The sequence below is a fragment of the Podarcis filfolensis genome (genome assembly GCF_964270895.1).
Source record: "Podarcis filfolensis genome assembly, chromosome: 6".
Taxonomy (NCBI): Eukaryota; Metazoa; Chordata; class Lepidosauria; order Squamata; family Lacertidae; genus Podarcis; species Podarcis filfolensis.
In genome coordinates this window covers 94,022,991-94,035,389 of record NC_139609.1, presented here as the reverse complement: position 1 = coordinate 94,035,389, position 12,399 = coordinate 94,022,991, and the positions used below count along the sequence as shown (strand labels likewise).

General features: G+C 52.2%; 1 protein-coding gene across 2 annotated transcripts in view; it reads left to right on the top strand.

Moving 5' to 3' along the window:
- Positions 1–6: 6 nt before the first annotated feature.
- Positions 7–12,399, top strand: part of SLC2A4RG (SLC2A4 regulator) — a 46,455-nt gene continuing 34,062 nt past the window's right edge. The window contains exons 1-2 of one of the 2 annotated variants that reach the window (XM_083618843.1): positions 7–536; positions 9,916–10,094. In XM_083618843.1, coding sequence (XP_083474969.1) covers positions 201–536; positions 9,916–10,094 — 515 coding nt within the window. In that variant the 5' untranslated portion in view covers positions 7–200. The remainder of the gene's footprint in view (positions 537–9,915; positions 10,095–12,399) is intronic. The other variant, XM_083618844.1, reaches the window with a different exon arrangement.

Below are 12,399 nucleotides of genomic sequence, written 5' to 3'. Positions count from 1 at the left end.
GGAGAGGGGGGCGTGGTCCGGGGGGAGCCTCTCTTTCTCTCTCTCTCCCTCGCTTGGCTGGCTGGCGGGAGGGAAAGTCTGGGAGGCAGCGCGGGGGGCTTCACCCCGCACAGCTTCTGCGGCGGCCCCCCTCGCCCTCGGCGGGGAAGGGGGCTTGCAGGCCCCCTCCTCCTCCTCCTCGTGCCCCCCTCTCCCCGATCATGGAGCCCAAGCCGCGTCTTTTCAAACGCCTCGCCTCCTCCGGCGGCAGGATCTGCTCCCCGCCGCCCGGCTTGACGTCCGCCGGACCCTGCTGCCCCGACGGCAGCCCCCCGGCGCCCGGCTTGTGCTGCGGGGTGATCTCCGCCTCCTGCAAGCCGCTCAGCTCCCCGTACCCCCCTTCCTCCTCCTCCGAGGCGGCCAGCAACGCCGTCTACACGGTGCTGGTGGAAGATCCGGCGTCGATCCGAAGGAGGTCCCGGCGCAGGAGCTGCGAGGACGGCGCCGGCAGGAGCTCCCCGGCTGGCAGCAAAGGCAGGATGCAGCTTTTGCAAAAGGTAAGAAGCGGCGGAAGGCGGCGGCGGCAACTTCGCTCTCCCGCCCCGTCCGGTCCAGTGTCGCTGCTGCTCCCGGCCTCGGCCGCGCTGTCGGATCTGGCGAAGGAGAAGCGGGTGGGTGTGTCCCGCCATGGCGCACAGGAGCACGGAGGGTGGGCGAGAGACGCAGGCGACTAGCTGAAGTTGCAAAGACTCGACGGCCGTGGGCTTCGCGGCGCTGCTGCTTCCTTCGTGGACTTTTGGGGCGGAGAAAGAGATACGGCCGTCCTGCGCAGGGGAGGCCAGGCGTGCGGGGCGTGTGTAGGGAATATTATTTTTGCAGAGATCGGAAAAAGGAGAGTCCCCAACGCGTTTGGCAAGAAACTGCTTAGAGCCTTGGAGGCGGATTTCGGTTGCGGGGGGGGGTGCATTATATTTGCAAACGGGGGGAGGGGAATACCCAGAGCCATGCATGGCAGCTGGAGGGTGGGACCGGGAAGTTGCATAGGGAGGGTGGGCTGGAGGAGCGGCCCTTACACGAAGCCACTGAGAGCCGCCGCGGTTGCTTGCAAAATAAAGAAGTCCCGGGTGGGTTGGAAAGACCCGGCTTCTTTGCAGACGGCACCCGCGCGCGCGCAGCCTTTTTCCCTAGGATCGGAGAGCGGAGACTAGCCGCGCAGTGCGATCCTTGGAGCGCTTTACTCGGCCGTCAATTCCAAATAGTAGTTGGGGGCTCCGCTAGGCCCCCGAAGCAAAAGGGCCCGTGGCAGCGCCGAGCCCCTGCCCCGCTGCGCTTGCAAAGAGAGACCGTGCGCGCCGTCGGGTCCAGCTGGCAAACCCGAGAGGCGCCCGGCTTCCTCGGCCTTGCAGCAACCCCGGCGGAAAGTTTGATTCCCCTTCGCGAAAAGATGGCGCCTCTCGCTGCTTGCTTTGCTTGCGCTGAAAGTTTTGATCGAGGGGAGGGAATAGCAATGGGCCGGGACGTGGAGCGGAGCTGCAGAGAGCCGCCTTTTCTCTCTCTCTTTTTTCCACCCGAGCCCATCCCCGCCCCATCGGGTCTCCACCCCGGCATGGCGGGGCGCGAGCTGCTCGGAGCCACGGGCCATCAATCACTCTGCAGAACAGGCACCGCGCTGGGCCAGGAGGGGAGGGCCCGCCGGGGGTGGGTGGGCTCGGCCTCGGTTTGTGGGTGGGGGAAACAGCAGCGCCCGCCTCCGGAGCGCTTCGCTGGGGATTCACACGTGCGCCGTGCAGGGGGCGGGGAGGCGTCGCTTCTGGATCCTGCTGGGAGTCCGAAAGGGCGAGTTGAGTCGCAGGCGGCGGCGGGCAGAATCTGGAGCTCGTGGGAGTTGGAGGCCAGAACATCTGCAAGGGCACCTGCTTGGCAAAGGCTAGTGCAAATGTTGGGCCTTGATTATTTCTGCGTTGCGGGAGGGGTGGACTAGATGGGCTTTGGTGGTCTCTTGTAGGAAAAGGTCTGCTGGACCAGGCCTGTGGCCCACTTTGCCCAGCACCTTCTCTCCTCCTGCAGTTTGCAGTGACCCATTTGGAATAAAGGTAAAGGGACCCCTGACCATTAGGTCCAGTCGTGGCCGACTCTGGGGTTGCGGCGCTCATCTCGCTTTACTGGCCGAGGGAGCCGGAGTACAGCTTCCGGGTCATGTGGCCAGCATGACTAAGCCGCTTCTGGCGAACCAGAGCAGCGCACGGAAACGCCGTTTACCTTCCCGCCGGAGTAGTACCTATTTATCTACTTGCACTTTGATGTGCTTTTGAACTGCTAGGTGGGCAGGAGCAGGGACCGAGCAACGGGAGCTCACCCCGTTGTGGGGATTCAAACCGCCGACCTTCTGATTGGCAAGTCCTAGGCTGTGTGGTTTAACCCACAGCGCCATCCGCGTCCCTCCCATTTGGAATACCTCATCTCAAATGGCCCTACCTGCCCGTGGGCTGTCTTGCCAGAGTGGTGCATGCTCTAGTTATCTCCCGCTTGGACTACTGCAGTGCGCTCTACGTGGGGCTACCTTTAAAGGTGACCCGGAAACTGCAATTAATCCAGAATGTGGCAGCTAGACTGGTAATGGGAGCGGCCGCAGGGACCACATAACACTGGTCCTGAGAGATCTGCATTGGCTCCCAGTACGTTTCCGAGCACAATTCACAGTGTTGGTGCTGACCTTTAAAGCCCTAAACGGCCTCGGCCCAGTATACCTGAAGGAGCGTCTCCACCCCCATCGTTCATCCCGAACACTGAGATCCAGCTCTGAGGGCCTTCTGGCGGTTCCCTCATTGCGAGAAGTGAGATTACAGGGAACCAGACAGAGGGCCTTCTCGGTAGTGGCGCCTGCCCTGTGGAACGCCCTCCCACTAGATGTGAAGGAAATAAGCAGCTATCTTATCTATAAAAGACATCTAAAGGCAGCCCTGTTTAGGGACGGTTTTAATATTTAATGCTGTATTTTTAACACTCGATTGGGAGCCGCCCAGAGTGGCTGGGGAAACTCAGCCAGATGGTATAAATAATAAATTATTATAATATTATTATTATTGTTGAGTTGGAAAGGGGCAAGCAAAATGATCGAGCTGGTGGAATGAGAAAAGGTTCCAGTGTCTGGGAGTTTTTAGTTTAGAGAAAAGGCAAAATAAATAAGAGGGGATATGGTAGAGGTGTGAGGAAGTATTCATTGCATGTAGAAGGTGGAAATAGAAGAAGTTTTTCCTCCATCGTTACACTATAAATCGTGGCTATTAAAGGAAGCTGAAGGTTGGAAAATCCAGGACAAATAAGACAAAATCCCCCTTTGAGCAGCGCATTGTTAAACTGTGGAACTCTCTCCCACATGAGGCAGATTGGGGGCCACCACCAAAAAGACCTCTCCTTTGTCTCCAGCTTCTGAACATCACTTGTAGGGGGGCATGCACAAGTCGAAACAGGCTTGAAAGTGTTTAGGCAAATTTCAAGAGCTGGGAGGGATTTTCCAATGAGCTGGGGATCCCATGTTGCTTGGTAATCTTTCCTGACCATGTTCCAGGAATCTGTTTTATGCAGAGTCATATCACTCGTCCATTCAGCTCCATGGTGCCTATGCCATGGATGAGGAATGTGTCGCCCTCCAGCTGCTGGTAGGCCACACGTGTCCGATTCCTTGACCGTTGACCCTGCAGGCTGGGGCTGATGGGAGTCCAGTAACATCTGGAGGGCCAGAGGTGCCCCATTCCTGGTCACGGTGTGCTTGCACCTCTCCAGGATTTTGGATTGGAAGTTTTTTATTTTTGTTATTTGCAGTAATTTATTAAATTTATATACCACACTTCACCACAATATCTCAGGGCGGTTCATGGAATAAAATACAAGTTAAAAACAAGTAAATAATTAAAACAAAAAGAACTAAACAATTTAGACCCCCCACCCTTCCCACAGACGCACTGTAGAATATTTATCAGCCAAAGGCCTGGTTGAAGAAGAAAATGTTCGTTTGGCACCTAAAAACATATAATGTGTGTCTAAAGGTAAAGGGACCCCTGACTATTAGGTCCAGTCGTGTCTGACTCTGGGGTTACGGCGCTCATCTCGCTTTACTGGCCGAGTGAGCCGGCGTACAGCTTCCGGGTCATGTGGCCAGCATGACTAAGCCGCTTCTGGCGAACCAGAGCAGCGCAGGGAAACGCCGTTTACCTTCCCGCCAGAGCAGTACCTATTTATCTACTTGCACTTCGAACTGCTAGGGTGGCAGGAGCAGGGACCGAGCAACAGGAGCTCACTCTGTTGCGGGGATTCGAACTGCCAACCTTCTGATCTGCATGTCATAGACTCTGTGGTTTAACCCACAGCGCCACCTGCGTCCCTAATGTGTGTTTAGGGAAGTCTTTAATGGCTGATGTTTTAATGTATTTTTAATCTTTTGTTGGAAGCCACCCAGATTGGCTGGGGAAACCCAGACAGATGGGTTGGATAGAAATTAATAATAATAATAATAATAATAATAATAATAATAATAATAGTCCCAGGTGAGCCTCCCTGGGGAGAGCACTCCACAGACGGGGAGCCACTGCAGAAAAGGCCCCGTTCTCATGTTGCCGCCCTCTGGACCTCTCACAGAGGAGGCGCATGAAGAAGGGGCCCAGATGGTGATCGCAGTGTCCGGATCGGTTCATACGGGGAGGTCAGACCCAGCACTTTGAATTGGGCCCAGAAACAAATAGGCAGCCAGTGCAGTCGGGCCAGGATCAGTGTGCTGAGCTCTGCACTAGCTGAAACTTCCAAATTGTCTTCGGAGGCAGCCCTACATAGAATGCATTGCAGTAATCTAATCTAGAGGTTACCAGTGTGTAGACAGGGTTAGGCCAAGGTGCTCTGTCACTGAGGTGCAACCCCTCTCTGAATGGTGAGGGTTGCCCACCCCTCCCCGAAGAAGTGAGGGGCAAAGTTCATGGGTGAAATTGCTCTCTTAGGGAACCGTCGTGTCTCAGGGTCTCCGAGCAGAGATGGGAGGCTGATGGCTCTGGTGTTTTAACAGGCCCCCAAGGCCAGCCCCCAATGGGATTCGTTGGGGCTTCTAGGCTGGGCTGGGTCCCTGTGATTTAGTGCGATGGGTGCTCTTGAGAATAAGCAAGGTTTCGTGCAAGAGTGGGGAATCTGCCACCTTTCAGATGCCATTGGGCTGAAGCTAACAAAAAAGTTACTATAATTAATATTTTACACACACACACACACAACATTTGTTTATCCTCACACACCTATAAGCATAAGCACCCCTATTAAATCCTTAATAAGCCAGTCCTAATATGCCAAACATAATAACACTATAAGCCAAATGTTTACTTGGTAGTGCTCTGGGTGTTGTTGAAAACATTACAATTCTACTAGTACAAATATTTCAAGGTCAGCCCTTCATCAAAACACCCTTTTTCTGATTCCACCCGCCCCCAAAGTAATTTGTGTATGTGTGTGTATTCGGGAGGGGGTCCCTTTTTCAACCTCTTGCCCCCTAACTTCCATCCTCCCTGGTAGGGCTGGGTGATGTTTTTCAGCATCATGATTTTTCACCAGCTAAACATCACAATATATTGACATATCACAATGTTTGAAATAAGGATGGAGGCTTCACGGTTTCCCCCGCATTGTGACTTTTGCATAGCATAACACACACTCAACGCACCATGATTCATAATTTATATCCGGGTCTAAAATCATGAAACCGATATCACAATATGGACCCGTTTTGGACAATATATTGCCCTTGCCTGCTGGTGCAGATGGAAATGGGATTCTAGCTCCTATTTTAGCAGGTCAACAGTACCACTGAATGTCCACTAGATGGACGCTGCTGTGATTCACTCCTGGGACATATATTTTCTCCCTGGGCTTTTTTAAAAGTGGGAAGATGGTGTGGAATAATTGGCTTTGAGGCTGGAGGCAGAGTCATGCACACTTCCTTGAAATTTCGCCTTTGTATCCTTTCTCCAGCCTTAACCTGACATGCAACAGGTTTCACCAACTTCGTAGTCATGAGGTCTAGAAGCTTGGTGGTGTGCTTTTAATTGTTTTGTTAGAGTTGAGGTTCTTCGAAAGCTGAGGTTCTAGAATTGTACGACTGCCTACATCACCGGTCAGAGCTTTGGAACCGGTCCAGAGAGTTCCAGTCTGCTGTAGTGGTCGGATTCTGTAGACAGATGCAGCTGTGCTCAGTTCTCCTGTTTTTAAAAAAGAAAGCTCTCTGGGAAGCTGACTCCTTGCAGCATTGAGTTCATACCAGCAGATGCCCTCTGTCAACAAGCAAGGGGCTCGTCTGAGTTTGAGCTGCAGGGTGGCAGCCGAGCGTTGGAGAGTTTTCCAATTTGGTGTCGTCTACGAGTAATCTCTTAGTGCGGAGTGAGATAAGCTAAGAAGGACAGGAATTAAGACCGGGGCGGGGGAGGGAAGGTACATTTATTTTTTTGGCTATTTAGAGCATTTGTAACCTGCTCCTCAGCCAATAAGGCTCCCAGAGCAGCTTACATCATCATCATCATTTGCAAACTTTATATACCGCCCTTCATCTGAAGATCTTGGGACGGTTCGCAAGATAAAAATACAGGATAGAAGCACAAAATAAATAGTAAAAACAATTGCCCTGCAGACTTACAATCTTAAAAAAACCCACAGCACACAAGGAGAGAGGATCACGGAGGGAAGAGGAAAACAGAAACCCAGGCAACAATTTCTGAACAGTTGTTCCTATAATATCCAGGTGCAGGATGTGCCTGATGGACCTCTTGCAGAGCAGGTGGAAGGAGCCTTGCGCCCCAGCTCTCCCACCCCCAAGTGACGTAGCAATAGTTTCTGCAGGTTACAGGAGGGTGGGGTGAGTGTGTCCTCCCAGCCCTACTGGGAGACGCTGGGAATGGAACCTGGGACCTTTTGCATCCGAGGTGTGTGCTCTAACATTTTGCAACAGCCCTTGCCCAGACAGGTGTTGCTGGCTTGCCCACTGTGTATCATTTCTCGCAGCCTCGCTCTCAGACTGCTGCAATCCAGGGCTTTCCTGTTGACCTGGTTGGCTGATATCAGGGATGGGGAATCCCTTTCTGCCCCAGGGCCTCATTCCCTTCCAGACCATGTCTGAGGGCCCCATCCCCTCAGGGGGTTGAGCAGGGCTGGGGGGGGGGGAGAAGCAGGTGGAGCATCGAATTCAAATTAAATGCCTAGTTTCTACACACACTGGCCAATGGGATTTTTAAAAAAAAGATTTCTGGGACTCATCCCAGTCGCCCTCAATGGCTGGTGGAGGGGGGTGGCCTGTGGAGAGTGTCAAGGGCCGGACAGAGCATCCTGGGTGGGGGGCACATTCAGCTGCAGGGTCTGAGGTTCCCCACTAGGGCTGGGCAATATCTGGTTTTTAACACCGTGATGTACCACTAACTAAACATCACAATACAGTCATACCTCGGGTTACAGCCGCTTCAGGTTGCGTTTTTTTGGATTACGAATCGCCGAAACCCAGAAGTACCGGAATGGGTTACTTCTGGGTTTTGGCGGTTGCGCATGCGCAGAAGCGCCAAATTGCAACCCGCGTGTGCACAGACGCAGGTTGTGATCCATGCGGGTTGCGAATTTGCATCCCGCATGGATCCCGTTCGCAACCCGAGTGTCCACTGTACAGTGGTACCTCAGGTTAAGTACTTAATTCGTTCTGGATGTCCGTACTTAACCTGAAACTGTTCTTAACCTGAAGCACCGCTTTAGCTAATGGGGCCTCCCACTGCCGCTGCGCCACCGGAACACAATTTCTGTTCTCATCCTGAAGCAAAGTTCTTAACCTGAAGCACTATTTCTGGATTAGCGGAGTCTGTAACCTGAAGCGTATGTAACCTGAAGCGTATGTAACCAGAGGTACCACTGTATATCAATATACAGTGGTACCTCTGGTTGCAAACGGGATCTGTTCCGGAGCCCCATTCGCAACCTGAGCAGAACGCAACTCGCGTCTGCGTGTGCGCAGGTCATGATTTGCCGCTTCTGCGCACGCGCATGACCTCATTTTGAGCGTCTGCATGCGCGAGCGGCAAAACCCGGAAGTAACCCTTCTCGGTACTTCCGGGTCGCCGTGGGACACAACCTGAAAACGCTCAACCTGAAGCAAAGGCAACACGCGGTATGACTGTATCACGATGTCTGAAATTAGGGTGGAGCTAGGCAGAAGGCGCTGGCTTCACAGTTTTCCCCACATTGTGATTTTTGCATGCATGCCCCCCCCCCCATGATTCACGATGTATTGCCAGGCCCAAAATTGTGAAACCAATATCACAATATGGACTTCAAACCTGTTTTGGACGATACATTGACCTATCACCCAGGCCTTTCTTTCCCCCCCATTGATATGTTGGCTTAATCCTTACTACTTTCTGCAAAAGCAGATTGTCACAGGTTTGCCGGGCTACCCTCTTCTTTCCCCAATGTTCCTTAAAGCGAAGCTGCTCAATATTTGTGGCATTTATTAGACTTGTGAGCCAAAGCCACAGCAAAGGGAGCAGTTTGTAGTTTAGCTGACTCTGGCTTTCCTGGTCAGCCCCTTCAGAAGTGGATTGGTGTTCAGTCTAAAGGATTACAGAGCTCAAAAGCCGATCCACATAAAGATAGATGGATAGACCCCGGAGGTGCGGCTGAACTGCCCGTCCTTCTTTCTGAGCTGTGCTCCTGCTGCCTGGTGTGAGTAGATTTTTAGCGTGAGCGCAGAAGAGGAATCGGCCTCCATGTTAGAACACGCTTATCAGTCCTGAAGGGGCTTTGCTGGCTGGTGTAGCCTGGATTTCAGTTGCAATAAGGCCAAGCTCTCTGCTGCCTTTGTCTGCACCTGCTCTGTTTATCTAAGATAAAGCCAAGGGCTCCTGAGCTTTAAAAACAGAGCCAAGCCCTTCCTGGCTGCTCACATGCATGACCGGGTGGGGGGTGGGTGGGTTCTTTTTTAAAAAAGAACACCAATACAGTGGTACCTCGGGTTAAGTACTTAATTCGTTCCAGAGGTCTGTTCTTAACCTGAAACTGTTCTTAACCTGAACCACCACTTTAGCTAATGGGGCCTCCTGCTGCCGCTGCGCCGCCGGAGCACGATTTCTGTTCTTATCCTGAAGCAAAGTTCTTAATCTGAAGCACTATTTCTGGGTTAGCGGAGTCTGTAACCTGAAGCGTATGTAACCTGAGGTACCACTGTACAAGCAGAACCGCAGAAATAATACAAGGCCATGTGTAATAATAATAATAATAATAATAATAATAATTTATTATTTATACCCCGCCCATCTGGCTGGGTTTCCCCAGCCACTCTGGGCGGCTTCCAACAGAATATTAACAGAATATTCCAACAGAATACAGAACCTATTAAACATTGAAAGCTTCCCTAAACAGGGCTGCCTTCAGATGTCTTCTAAAAGTCTGGTAGTTGTTTTTCTGTTTGACATCAGGAGGTCCACAGGGCGGGCGCCACCACCGAGAAGGCCTTCTGCCTGGTTCCCTGTTACCTTACTTCTCGCAGCGAGGGAACCGCCAGAAGGCCCTCAAAGCTGGACCTCAGTGTCTGGGCAGAATGATGGGGGTGGAGACACTCCTTCAGGTATACAGGACCGAAGCGGTTTAGGGCTTCAAAGGTCAGCACCAACACTTTGAATTGTAAAAGTAGAGAGAGAAAGAGACATTTTTATCACAGTTATCTTGGGGCCCATGTCAAAATAAGGTAGCAACCTTTCATTACCCACTGTGCTGTGTGATGTTGATCTGCGGAACTCGCCGCCACAGGACAGGATGTGGTGGCAAGCAATTCTGGGCTGAAAGGAACTGGGCAAACTCTCTCAAGGGCTATGGCCAGCTGTTGCTGTTGATTTGCTACCTGCGTCCGGCATCAAACGCCTCTGTGTCCTTTTCCAGAGTCCTGCCCACTGCAGTGGGAAGGGGCTTCCGGTGGAAGCGGAGCCGATCAACGGGAGGCCGAGGCACCTGTCCGATCCCTTGGTGCCGAAGCGGCTGGAGGATGAGGCGGCGGCACTCCGACTGCTGGATCAGGGCCCCCTGCATCATTCAGCCTACATCCCAGTGCCCAGGCAAAGGTAGGGTCATTGGAGAAAAGTTATTTTGGGTTTCTGGAGGGGGTAGTTCCTTCCTGAGTCTCATTTATTGCAAAGCTCATTGAATGGTGGGAATTGGAAGGAAAATGCACCGGTTTAGTGAAGGGCTGGTATCTTATCCATCTCTCGCAGTGGATTGCTTTGCTGCATTTGGAAAACCTTTGGGCCGTGTCGTTGGCCTTGAGCGCTGGGGATTTCCCTGAAAACTAGTTTGGTGGCCGCAGCGGAGGAGCGCAGCTTGTTTTTGCTGCGGGCACTGCTTTCTCCAACTCCACTGCGAACATATTGACACCTGCTTTTCAGGACAGCTTGCTAGGCGCTGCATTCCTCTGGAGGGTTTTGTCACCCTTCTGTTAAACCGTGGGTAGGCAAACTAAGGCATGGGGGCTGGATCCGGCCCGATCGCCTTCTAAATCTGGCTCATGGACGGTCCGGGAATCAGCATGTTTTTACATGAGTAGAATGTGCTTTTTATTTAAAATACATCTCTGGGTTATTTGTGGGGCATAGGAATTCATTCATCCCCCCCCCCCAAATATAGTCTGGCCCTCCACAAGGTCTCAGGGACAGTGGACCGGCCCCTGCTGAAAATTTTTGCTGACTCCTGTGTTAAACGGTGATCAGCATGGGTCCCTGCTGGGCGCACCTGCCATTGCTTTTGTTCTCAACTTCTTAGTGTCCTTGGTGTTTGCCAGGGCCGCAGCCTCTAATTCAGGAGTCAGCAAACTTTTTCAGCAGGGGGCCAGTCCACTGTCCCTCAGACCTTGTGGGGCGGCCGGACTATATTTTTTGGGGGGAAATGAACGAATTCCTGTGCCCAACAAATAACCCAGAGATGCATTTTAAATAAAAGGACACATTCTACTCATGTAAACGCACACTGATTCACAGACAGTCTGTGGGCCGGATTTAGAAGGCGATTGGGCCGGATTTGGCCCCTGGGCCTTAGTTTACTTAAAGGTAAAGGGACCCCTGGCTGTTAGGTCCAGTCGTGGCCGACTCGGGTTGCGGCGCTCATCTCGCTTTATTGGCTGAGGGAGCTGGCGTACAGCTTCCGGGTCATGTGGCCAGCATGACTAAGCCGCTTCTGGTGAACCAAAGCAGCGCACGGAAACGCCGTTTACCTTCCTGCCAGAGTGGTACCTATTTATCTACTTGCACTTTGAGGTGCTTTCGAACTGCTAGGTTGGCAGGAGCAGGGACCGAGCAACGGGAACTCACCCCGTCGCGGGGATTCAAACCGCCGACCTTCTGATCGGCAAGTCCTAGGCTCTGTGGTTTAACCCAAAGCGCCACCCCTGTCCCTTAAGTTTACCTACCCATGCTCTAATTCAGATGTTAGCAAACTTTTTCAGCTGTGAGCCGGTCCACCATCCCTCAGACCATGTGGGGGGCCGGACTATATTTTGGAGGGGGGGAAAATGAACAAATTCCTGTGCCCCACAAATAACCCAGAGATGCTTTTTAAATAAAAGGACACATTCTACTCATGTCAAAACACACTGATTCCTGGACCGTCCACGGGCCGGATTTAGAAGGTGATTGGGCCGGATCTGGCCCCCGGGCCTTAGTTTGCCTACCCATGCTCTAATTCAACCCCTGGTTGAAGCAGGGACATGGGAGAGCTTCTTTGCCCTCACACCTGGCAAAAGGTGTTGCAACACCGAATTCTCTGTTCTGGAATCCCGGACGGCCTTTTCCAGGACGCTCCCTTACCCCTCTCTGGTTTTCTATTCCCTCTTTGCACTCCACCCGCCCCCCCCCCCCCCCAGCTCACCAGAACCAAACACACTCATCAGTCTGCGGCGGCTGAAAAGGAGTTTTCTCTTTGTATTTGTGGTTAAGGTACATAGGCTGTTGCTATGATTTGTTAGAAGGCAATGGTTTTTATTCTGATGGAACGTAGAAGGGTTGTCCTGGCTAGAGATCGCACCTTAGAATCCTGCCTTTGCTTACCTGGAACAACTGAGGTTTGCAGAATCGGGAACAGGGGGGGATGCTATCTTCAGCCAGGGTAGGATGAAATTACTTTCTGGAGGCCATACCTCTCTGTGTTGAAATTTGCCCCCTTATCAGTATCTGCCAGTCTCGTGGCCATGCCAATCGGCTTCATGCCACAGCTGATATTTTTTCCTCCGCTGATGTAATAATATGAAGAAACACCCTTAATGGTCAAAGTGCACCACACACTTTAACACCTGCGGCTTTTTAAACTTGTAAGTGTGTGTGTGTGTGTGTGTGTGTGTGTGTGTGTGTGTTTATTAATACGTTGCACAGTTTTGTACTT